This window comes from Lactuca sativa, chromosome 3 (genome assembly GCF_002870075.4).
Source record: "Lactuca sativa cultivar Salinas chromosome 3, Lsat_Salinas_v11, whole genome shotgun sequence".
Taxonomy (NCBI): Eukaryota; Viridiplantae; Streptophyta; class Magnoliopsida; order Asterales; family Asteraceae; genus Lactuca; species Lactuca sativa.
In genome coordinates this window covers 166570902-166583366 of record NC_056625.2, presented here as the reverse complement: position 1 = coordinate 166583366, position 12465 = coordinate 166570902, and the positions used below count along the sequence as shown (strand labels likewise).

The 12465-nt window shown below is 30.9% G+C and overlaps 1 protein-coding gene and 2 non-coding genes across 3 annotated transcripts; 1 reads left to right on the top strand and 2 right to left on the bottom strand.

Annotated features, from left to right (window-relative positions):
• Nucleotides 1-4974: 4974 nt before the first annotated feature.
• Nucleotides 4975-7858, top strand: LOC111879754 (pectinesterase 31). Its single transcript, XM_023876189.3, has 6 exons — nt 4975-5402; nt 5590-5694; nt 5772-5849; nt 6850-7037; nt 7140-7313; nt 7593-7858. Exons 1-6 carry the CDS (start codon nt 5163-5165, stop codon nt 7753-7755), a joined length of 948 nt encoding a protein of 315 aa, XP_023731957.1. The 5' UTR covers nt 4975-5162; the 3' UTR covers nt 7756-7858.
• Nucleotides 7859-8636: 778 nt separating this feature from the next.
• TRNAA-UGC (transfer RNA alanine (anticodon UGC)) lies at nt 8637-8709 on the bottom strand. The gene has a single exon. It is a non-coding gene; the product is annotated as a tRNA-Ala (tRNA).
• Nucleotides 8710-11632: 2923 nt separating this feature from the next.
• TRNAA-UGC (transfer RNA alanine (anticodon UGC)) lies at nt 11633-11705 on the bottom strand. The gene has a single exon. It is a non-coding gene; the product is annotated as a tRNA-Ala (tRNA).
• Between the last annotated feature and the right edge of the window lie 760 nt (nt 11706-12465).

Here is a 12465-nt window from a genome sequence, read left to right as displayed (position 1 = left end):
TTAAAAGTGTGACACCCAAACTTCATAATTTTGGGAAACGGAATTGGAATAGTAGTAGATGATCTGATATTTGTCAACAAATTGAAAGAAATAGTATGAGAATCTTATTTTGACATGATTTCAAACGAAAATTTTGAGTAAGAACCAAATCAATGAGCAAACACGTAATTCAATTCAAAACGAGAAATAAAATAAAGAATTCCGGATCAAATTGCAAACAGATTGAAAAATGCAGAATACGTCTAGAAATGCGATGTAACAAACCAAAAACTCAAAGAACACTAATGAATTTAGTGATTTGAAAATAGCTAAGAGAAATCCTTACTTTGATACCACTTGTAGGATCGACCAGATTCTAGAATATAGAAATCATGTTTGAATAAAAGAAATTGAATGAACACCCAAAATTAAATATGATATAATTTTAATTAGAGAGTAAAAAGTTTGATTACAATGTTGCAAGTAAGAACCTCGCAAAAGATAGTATCTTTATCTAACTAACATCCCTTATATATAGGACACCACAAGGGATTCAGTTAGGAAAAGACCAATCAGGTCAAGACACCTAAGCTAAGACATGCTCTCAATATAACTAAGTAACCAACACTGTGAAGCCTAAATTAAAACTACGAAACATTAATGTTTTTGCATTGATAAGTTGAAGACATAAAATACAATTACTCTGAAACCTTTTACATATAGACTCAAACACAACACCTTTAAACTGCGAGACCTAACAACCATGTTCCGTTATATTTTAATGTAAATCAACCTATTCCACTTGATTCAATCAATAGATTTTGGAAGAAACTTGGTTTATCATCGTCTATACTGGTGGAAGGTGATGAAGATATTTGTTGTGATGATGTTGTCTATAACTCCTAACTTTAAAAGTCAATCAAGGTAGGGAAAGTGTGAAAATTTTGAAGAAGTTTAGGGAGATAATCACATCATCGAAAACTTTGGTTTGTGAACCCATTGCTCATAAAACTACTCGTAGTTATCCAAACATGACAAAAAATCTTTCAAATATTATCGAGTTAATATGCCAACTAAAGAACCACATAGACATGATTGTTCGAACACATTAGGAGAATCATGAACCTGCAAAATATCGTTCATACTTGGACCCAAAAAACTACTAAAATTTTTACATTGATTGATTTTAAATTTGTATTTCATTATTACGTACAAAATGTACAAGATGAAAGAGGTGATGGAAATTATGGATTTCGAACAGTAGTTGTTTGTCTCGGTCTTCATCAAGATAAATGGTCTAATTTTTGGTGTAATATATTGGACGAGTTAAACATACATATAACATAATACAATTACATCCTTAGAAGTGTGCACGAGCTTCAACTCTAAATGTCTTTGAATTTCTTCAGTACACATATTGTTACATCGTATGTGGATTGATTACCTTTTCTGAAATGAGTATCTTGATTGCTTCTTGGTATAAGGTAATCTTACTTTCTTTAGCTAATAGATAGAGTTCAAAATATTTACCACTATGGTCCACTTCATCACTATCATACGAACATATTGTTACTGCATTTGGGCATGTTAATAACAATATTATGTTAGACTAGTATTGGAAGGAGAGTATCAAAGGTTTCCTTTTTCTCCATATTAGCTTTATTTCAAACAAGGGGGTGCAACTATCGGCCACCCGTAAATGGATTGCATGTTTTGTCAAGATTATTATTTGTAGGTATATTTTATAAGTGTTTGAAAGGTTATTTGATGTTGTATTATTATATATGTTTTTATTATATTTCTAATTATGTTATTTCTTAATAAGATAAATAATGCCTAAATCCTCTCTAATAAATGAAGGTTTTTTTCCACTTGTCATACTCTCATTCAATTTGTCAAATGTCATTTTGTGGTTATTTTGAATTTTTATTCATATGTTATTTTATGAGTTTTTGTATTTTATTAAATTTCACATAATATTTTAATGTAACAACTACAATAAATGTATTAATAAATGATTATCAATTTCTTTGATAAACTTACCTTTTAATATCAAAATTCATAAAATTAAAGCTCATTAGTTTTTTTTTTCTTTATTTAAATTATTTGTGTAATTTAAAAGATAAAAAATATTTCTATTATAATAATTTATTATTTTTCTTATTTTCTTATAAATTCAAAGTTCTCAAATATTTTGATCTTTATATTTAACTTTAAAAAAAATTAAACCATATAATACACTAGTTGTGAGACCCATGTATTATATGGGTTAATTTTAAATAATAAAAATAAATATAAATATCAAAATATTTGAGAACTTTGAAGTTATAAGAAAATAAAAAAATAATGAATTATTATATTTGAAATATCTTTTCAATTTAAACAGATAATTTAAATAAACAAACAAAATAAACTAATAAGCTTTTATTTGGGAATTTTGAAATAAAAAGGTAAGTGTATTAATGAAATTGATATTTATTTATTATTATATTCATTCTAATTATTACATTAAAGTATTATGTGAAACTTATTAAAATAGAAAACCCCATGAAATGACACGTGTAAAAGAAATTAATTCAAAATAATCAAAAAATAACATTTGACAAAATTAAATAAGAATGTGACATGTGACAAAAAAATCTTTCATTTATTAAATTAGATAGGTCTCACAACTAATATTAATATCATAATTAAATTAATTATATTTAATATAAATCGTGTTAACTAAAAATGTTAAATATATTGTTGACAAAAAAAGGCATATAAATATAATATTTTAATATTTTTATTAAAAACGATACAAACATTAAACATCAAACATTATGTATATAATACGATATTTTAATATTTATTATATAAATATAATATTTTAACATTTTTAACTAAAAAGTTAAAAACAACAAAAACATATGAGTATGATATTTTAATATTTAAAATATTAAATTGCATAAATGGTCTTTGTAGTTTGCTCAAGATTTGTCATTTTTGTCCAAAAAGATTTGTACTAACATCATAGGTTCAAAGTTTTCATTTTGTTGCTTGTTTATTCCAATCTGTTCTGGTTTTTTTTTTTAAATGATGGATTTGCCCTTGTTGATATGATTTTTTTTTCTTAATTATTTTTTTTTCTTTTTTTTTTCTGATTTTCAAATTTAAAAAACTAAAAAATAAAAATAAATCTCTCTCTCTCTCTCTATCTCTCTCTCCTTCCTTCATTTGTTCTTCATGGCTCTCAAGAACCCTTCATCGTCGACTTCACTACCGTCATCGATGTAAGCCACCACCGCCTTTGGCTCCACCTTCAGCCCCTATCGTCTCCGCCACCACCAACCTCCGACAGATCTGAAATCCGTCATTACCTATAAAAAACCATAACCGATTCCCACCACCTGCCATGGATCACCATCTTGTCGTCGTCGTCCATCTGAAAAACTCTGTTGCAACTCGACGAAGCTCTAGATCTGTAAACAACCTTCATCCTCTTTATCCCATGTTCTTATACATACGAACAGAAAAATAAGATGGGTTTTAATCTGAAGGAGGATATGTTTTTCTCCTTTAGTCTTTATCCTTCGAACCTACAACTACCATTACACACCATCATGAATACCTCTACCACCATGAAAACCTCTGCTCCAAAGTTGTCATTTCGACCACCAGGAGAGCCCCACCACAATAAACGTCTTCACCATTTCAATGTCACCACCGTTGCCCCAACACTGCCATCACCATCTCTACCTGTTGTAACCATAAGTCCGAAAAATCTGCCTCAAAGGCTGCTATCATTCAGGCCACCCAGTCCCCTCGACAAAACTTTGCTTTCAATCCTCACCCTCGTCTTGTTCAGGCATTAAATTCCAAGATTGTTCCATTTATCGACATCTAAACCAGATGATGCACCAAAAATGAAAAGGGTCGGTGACATAAGTGAAAAGGGGTCAAACCAAATCCATGAGTCCACATTCAATTGAAGCAAAATCTCTAAAATCAAAATGAAAAATCGTTGCACATGTTCTTTAATTAATCTGAACCCTTAGCTTTGATCTATATGTCGCCGCCTGAAAATTTAGGGTTAGGTTTTTGTTGCGGGAGCTTCGATTTGAAATCCCAATGGAGGAATAGCTCTGATTAACAAGCCCAATTTTTACAAAATAAATTAGGGATTTTACAACTTCGGCGTTGGCAATCAGTGGTTTGTTATCTTGAGTCTAAGGATCGGTGTGCTCTTGTAACTGTGTTCCCTAAGCGAACTTCAACCGTGGTACCGAAGGCGGTGGTCATTGATTGTGTTTGGCGGTTGATTGTGGTCTATAAACCAAATGTTGAACATTTACCGTGGTACTAGAGGGTGTGGTTGGGGTGGGTTTTTCGGTGACAGTGAAAATCAAGCCATAGATGGAGAAGATAAACTGAGAAGGGGGTGGTGCTGTAAACCAATACTGACAGTGATGAAGAACACAAACATATATGAAAACAGATGGATAGGACGAACATATCTGAAAACAAATGGGGAAGACTAACCCTAGATATGATTTCTCATTCTTTTTTCTCCATTTCCATTGACAATCGACGAGTTCAACAATTTTTTCCTAGGTGTTTTTTTTGTTTTTGGTGTTTTTTTGTTCATCTGGACAATTTTCAGGAAGAAGAAGACAGGTATTTGGAGAGAGAGAGAGAGAGAGAGAGAGAGAGAGAGAAAGATTTATTTTTATTTTTTATTTTTTTAAATCTGAAAGTTAGAAAAAACAATTAAGAAAAAAATAATCATATTAAGATGGGAAAATCCGTCATTTTGAAAAAAAAATCATAATATATCGGACTACACAAACAACAAAATAAAAATTTTGCACCTCTTATGTTAATCCAAACCTTTTTAGACCAAAGTGACAATTTTAAACAAACCACAGGACCATCTGTGCAGTTTAGCCTATTTAAAATGAAATATATACATAATCCTATATAGTTTGTTATATCCAAATAAAAGGCTGTTACATAAACATCAACGATAAATGAAATGTTGGGTACATTTTTGTTGGGATTAAACTCATAGAATTATATCACTATATCTTGATCTCATTTCCACTGACAAAAACCGACAATATCGAGTGATTGATCTTAACTCAACATCACCGACTCCATTACCAACCTGTTTTACGAACAGTAACTGATACAATCAAGAAGATATGGCAAGAGTAGTGACGGTGGCGCAGGACGGAGCCGGTGACTACCGGACGGTGCAAGAAGCAATCGACGACGTACCACTCGGCAACAATTGCCGGACTGTGATTCGTGTATCTCCGGGGATTTACAAACAGCCTATTTACGTCGCCAAGACTAAAAATTTCATCACTCTCGCCGGATTAAGCCGTGAGATCACTGTTATCACTTGGGATAACACCGCCAACAAAATCGATCACCATCAGGTCAGTTCTCTTCCTTCAACCCTAACCCTAAATATCTTGTTCATATCCTACAAATCAATTAGGTTCCGTTTTATTTAATCAGTTTCCATGAAATTGAAGCAATCCAGACCTTAACCTTAATCATCTCTAACTATCATTTATCTACAACACAATCGGGTATGAAAATCGAGTTAATTCGTATAAACAGGCATCGCGATTGATAGGAACAGGAACCTTCGGATGTGGGACTGTAATTGTTGAAGGAGAAGATTTCATTAGTGAAAACATCACGTTTGAGAATTCTGCCCCTGAGGTGTTCTTTCTTTTTCAATAATTTTCATCATAATTCATATCTTTCGCTATTCTTCTGATTTTTTTTTTCGACTCTAGGGTTCAGGCCAAGCAGTGGCTATCAGAGTAACAGCGGATCGTTGTGCTTTCTATAATTGCAGGTTTCTTGGGTGGCAGGTGAGAACTCAAAAGCATCTCCAAAGTCCAACCCCATTCTATTTTTGTCATTAGAGTGTAAAATAGAGTAAATGGTCCAACCCAACTCTATTTTACACTTTATAAATAAAGAAATAAATAGTTACACTTTAAATTTTGAGTGTAATTTAAAGTGTAAATTAGGGTTGTAAATGAACCAAACGAACATTAATGATGCTTGTTCATGTTCGTTCGTTTAAGATTAACTGAAAAAAAAAAAATGAAGGAACATGAACGCATACACGAACAAATTTTCATGTTCATGTTTCTTCGTTGAAGAAATTACTTTGTTCATGTTCCTTGATGTTCGTTCATTAAGGTGCTAAGTGAATATAATAGAACAAATATGAATGAACATAAATGAATGGATGTTAACATACATAAATGAACATAAACGAACAAACATAAAAAGATCTAAATGAACATAAACGAAGATTTAAAAAAAAAAAAAAAAAAAAAAAAAGATAAACGGTCATTAACATCCAAACAAAGAAACCATACATAAATACATGTATTATAGCAAGTATTTTATATATATATATATATATATATATATATATATATATATATATATATATATATATATATATATATATATATATATATATATATATATATAAAGACACACACACACAAACCTAAACGAACGAACGTAAAATGAATGAACAACACCAATGTTCATGTTTGTTCGTTTAACTAAACGAACAAACAATATTGTTTATGTTCGTTTATTTACTAAATAAACGAACATAAACGAACTTTCCGTCAAACGTTACACGTATACTTCGTTGAACGTAAATTATACCATCTCTCACTCTATTTTACACTTTATTTATAGAGTGTAAAATAGATTTTAGAGTTGAGTCTTTAAACTCTATTTTACACCCTAAATAGAGTGTGGGTGGAGATGCTTTTATCGCTGTTATCAAAACGTAAACAGCTCTTTGATAAAATGTTTCTGAACATTTCAACTGTTTTACAGGATACCCTTTATTTACACTATGGAAAGCAATACCTGAAAGATTGTTACATTGAAGGAAGTGTGGATTTCATTTTTGGAAATAGCACTGCGTTGATGGAGAATTGTCACATACACTGTAAATCAGGTGGCTATATAACTGCACAAAGTAGAAAATCTTGTCAAGAGTCGACAGGTTATGTGTTTTTAAGGTTTGCATTCAACTACTCTTGATATTTATTTATTTAAATATTTCAAGTCAATTAATGGGATTTATTTTAAATGGAAGTAAGTTGCTATTTCTTGTAATGTAGATGTGTGATAACGGGGAATGGAGGGGCAGCATATGCGTATCTTGGGCGGCCATGGGGACCATTCGGTCGGGTAGTTTATGCATACACATACATGGATGCATGCGTAAAGCATGATGGTTGGCATAATTGGGGGAAACCCGAGAATGAAAGAAGTGCTTGCTTTTATGAGTATAGGTATATAATTATATACAAGAATTCATTTTATCATTATGTGTGAAACAACAATACTTTTTATTCATTACTCACAAGAGCAACATACTTGTATAATTTTACCCATAATAACAATGTATTTTTTTTACTCATAATGGAAACATACTTTATATATATATATATATATATATATATATATATATATATATATATATATATATATATATATATATATATATATCTTCTCATAAAGAATATTGTTATTATGTGTAAAAATCATCTGACAAAAAAGAATATATGCAGATGTTATGGGCCGGGAAGTAGTTCAGAAAACCGTGTAACATGGGCTAGAGAATTGATGGAGGAGGAAGCCCAAGAGTTTCTGATGCATTCTTTTATCGACCCAACTCCAGAGAGGCCTTGGCTTGCACAAAAAATGGCACTTCGGATACCTTATTCTGCTTAGTCTTTTTTTTTTTTAATTGTAACAATAGTTTTGATGCATGTTTTATTTATGGTTGTTTGATAAATTATGATTATGCTTAATGAACAATTATTGTTTGCTCTTATTATGATTTTTTTTATCCTTTTAATGATAAAATCATCACAGGAAAAATACAATACAATGAGTGTTACACTCATTGTTTCGGTGATGATTTTATCATTAAAAGCATAAAAAAATCATAATAAGAGCAAACACTTTTGTAAGAAAGTCATTTTAGACGCATTTGATTTTACTTATTTAAACCGTAATAATCATTCTAAAAATATAGACACGGCCAATTGTTAATAGGGGTTCAAACGAGCCGAGTTGAGCTTGAATTTGACTATGTTTGAGCTTGGCTCGTTTCGAGCCTTATGGTATAGAGCTCTTGTTTGTCCCATAAAGATTTATACCGAATTGGGATTGGTTTGTATGTTGTATATTCTAATTTCTTAAAATGATATTTATTAAATAATTTTTTATTTTAATATAAAAAGTAAAAATAATTTTTTATTATATATATGTAGGTCTGTTTAGGCTCACGAGTTTAATCGAACTTAATTACATAGGCTCGAGCCGGTTTAATTAACAAGCATAATATTAGGCTCGATTTTGGTTTAGATTTGTTTAAAATCGATCTTGAATTGAGTTTTTAATAAGTTGATCCTGAGTAGTTTGACTTGTTTGGACCTTACTTGTTAACTTGTATTATGATTGAAAGCCAAAAACGCAGGATGTAACATAATCCAATTGTTTGTATTTGTAATAATAATCAGCTGACATTAAAAATAATCCATTTAATATATAAAGAATCAAAGTGTGTAATAATACAGTCAGAAATTGACTTGAAAAAGAAAGAGATTTGGAGATGCGGGGGATCGAACCCCGTGCCTCTCGCATGCAAAGCGAGCGCTCTACCATTTGAGCTACATCCCCGTTTTGTTAATTTTCGTCATAACTCTAATTCATTATTTAAATCTCTCTGGTTAACGTATACCATAAGACATGTAATTATCTAAATCTGATTATTTTCAAAGAAGGCAAATTTGATGCAAACAAAATAGAGTAATAACAAACCAAATATTTCTGAACTTTTGTAAAGAAATTTGTTTATTTATGAGAGGTACTATATGACAGCATATTTGATGAAACTTATTTCACTACTAACGGAAAGGAAACAAATGGTCCCCATATATATAACTCGCTTCTCGGCTTTTTTCCTTGCCCATTTTCATAAATTCTTTTGAAACCACTTCATCCTTGGAGCTTTCTGTGATCGTTTTAATGTTGATAATACATTTCAAGTTATCATTTTAACAACTCTTTTTGTACATAGTCTATAGTAACATTATAGTTTTTAGACTAAAAGTGTGCACAATATGCATATTTTCTTTATACAATATTTTGAAGTGGAGTAGTATTTAAAAATGCGAATAACTAGTGAGTCGGTACTTTGTTTTAATGTTTTTCACGTATTAGTTGACTAGTATATTTTAAGACAAAGTAACAACCAAATACACATTCTTTTTTTCATATTTATTCGGTCAACTAATACGTGAAAAAAATTAAGACAGTACCAACCAACTATTTATTCACATTTTTAAAACATTAACCAATTTGTGAACATCTAATTCTTTCGCAAATTCGATATATTAACATTTTGACGTATCTTGTAATGACATAAAATATCTATTTTTATTATTATGTGTTAAAAATAGAGTAGTGTTTCAATTTTATGTTTCGCAAAACAAGAACCTTTGAATTTATTGTGAAGTGTTTATATTAACCTTTAAAAATATTTTCTAGTGATATTGTATTTATTTCGATAAATATGGAAACGATATGCTTTTTATTCTTGTTGAATGCTAAATTCTATTTTCTTAGTGATTTTATCAAATTATGAATTTTGATTATACACTGCCCAATGAGAGGTTGTCGGAAAGGTGGACAGGGGTTGTTAGGATTTCAGTTAACATCGAGGGGTGGGGATGGGTGGTGTTGAGGTCGGGTGATGTCTTGGCTAGATGAGTGTTAGGGCCAGGTGATGTACGACTGGTGGAGGGTAGGGGTTCAGTCATAGTGGGTGTGACCAAGGACGCACAAAACAATTAACAATGACATTTATTGCAGTGGTGGAGTCAAAAAGGGAATAAGATGGAAGGTTGTTTGGTGTCATGGATTTGAATGAGAAAGTAGACTTATCAAATATGACATGACAAAGGATGATGATACTTTTGGTAGAGAGATCTAGACATTTATAGCCTCAATGGTGAGGTGGGTATCCAAGAAAGAGATACAAAGTGGAATGTGGTTCGAGTTTATGAGAGGTATGAGCGTGAAGGTAGAATAGACACCGAAAATATGTAGGTGGGAGTAGGATGGAGGTTTGTTGTATAATTTGGTGAATAGAATGGCAATTTGGAGAGGTTTTAAGGGAATCGTGTTTATGAGGTAGGTAGTCGTGTGAAGAGCTTCTACACAATAAGTTGGGGGTAGATGAGCTTGGAAAAGGAGATTGTTGGTGGAATTGTTAATGGATCGGATCATGCGTTTGCATTTACCATGTTGTATGGAGGTTTTAGGACATGAGAAACCAAAAAGTATGTCATTTGTGTGAAAGAGGGTATGTGATGCGGCGTTATCAATCTCAATATCATGACAAAAGAGTGGAATGGATGGATTTGGATAATGTGTCACATTTCCACAAGTGGGATAGACCCATAAATAAGTAATGATCAAGAAAGATGACATGGTATTTCAAACCAATATTACTTGAAATGGGAGAATTCACAAGTTGGAATGTATTACATCAAAAGAAGACTCATTAGTATTAGACCTAGAAAAAGGAAGATTGGCTTGTTCCCCAACTTGAAAACCATGACAAAGGAAATTCGAGTTCGTCTTATTACCTTAAATAAACTTAGACAAAACTTGAGCACTTCATTCCCAAAATGTCGGAGTCTTTGATGCCACATGATAAGACTTGAAGAAAGCAAAACGAATTTACTTGACTTGGTGGATCGGACTTGATAGAGATATTTGGTGTTATCACAATGGAGAAGAGTTTGTTTGATCTTAAATCATTCACAAAAAAAAAAAACAAAAAAAAAAAAAAACAAAAAAAAAAAACCCAAAATCGTTAAATTCTATAGAAACTTTGTTATCACGGGTAAATTTGTTAACAAAGATTAAGTTTCTAAGTATTTAAGGTGTGACTAGAATATTGTGAAGGTAGAGAGCACGATAACTCGATAAGGAGTTTGTAATATGTTATTTTTACCCTTGTTGGTGATGGGTATGGGCAACCCGTAACCCACAATAATTCTTGAAAGAGAAGCATAGACCTTGCATGAAGAAACGATGGCAATGGTTCATGTGAATGATTGATCAACTATCTAATCAAATGTTTCCCCTAATCCATTATTCATGTAAACCATGAGATTCATTTTAAACACTTTCAAGACATCGTGAGTATTGAGACATTTTTTTTGTAATCATATGCAGAATAACTGTTTGATCTTATTATGATTTGATTTATTCCTGTAAAGATAAAATCACCATTGGAAACATGCAATGAGTGTGTTCTAAAAATACAGATACACTAATACAGCCACTTGTTAGCATGTATTAGGGTGAAAGCCTAATACATGAAATTAGATGTATAACATTATATTATACAGTTGTTTTTAAGTGTAATCAAATCTGATCTTTTTTTTGAAGCTACATTAATCCATTTATATTGAAATAATCAAATTCAAAGTTTTATACTTCAAAAGTAAATGCAAAAATATATGATTAACTGTAGTTCTATATCTATACATTTGAAGTCAGAATTTAACTTTAAAAAGGAATGAAATTTTGGAGATGCGGGGGATCGAACCCCGTGCCTCTCGCATGCAAAGCGAGCGCTCTACCATTTGAGCTACATCCCCATGATGCCTTTTTGGTTCATAGTCACTATTAGTAAATTAAATCTATCTATTAAACTTACACCTTAAGATATCTAGTTATTCAATTCTCTATATTTTGAAAGTTGACAAAATAGAGCTATAACAAGTCAAATAATTGTGAACTCTTCGTACATGAGTTTATTTAATTATTAAACATATAAAATGATATTTCATGACTTGCGAAACGGACACAAATGTTCCCCACATTAAATACTTGCTTCTCAGTTTTTATTTTTCTTGCCTATTTTTGCAAATCTCTTTTAAAACCACTACAGCTTGAGAACAATCATCTTTCTAAAATATGTAATTATATTATGAAAAATACAGTCAACAAAAGCTTCACGAAGTTATCAATATAATTTCTTCAATTTCTCACATAGTTATTTGAGTTAAAGTTTTTATTTTAACGTATTTTCTACTGATACTATAGTTGATTGAATAACTATGGAAAAAAATATATGTACTTTTTTTGTTAAAAATTTATGCGTATTTGGTTGTGACTGTGTTATAAAACTTAGTTGAATTTATAAATAAGTTTGCCAAACAAGAACCAATTCTTGGACATCTAAATTGGTTCGCAAAGTGGCTATATATATATATTAACATTTTCAATTTTATGCTTCGGAAAACATAAACAATTTTTCATTTTGTGAAATACATAAATTTTTGTTAAGTGTTCATATTAACGTTTTTAACATATTTTCTAGTGACATTGTATTTATTTCAGTAAAATTGTGGATAA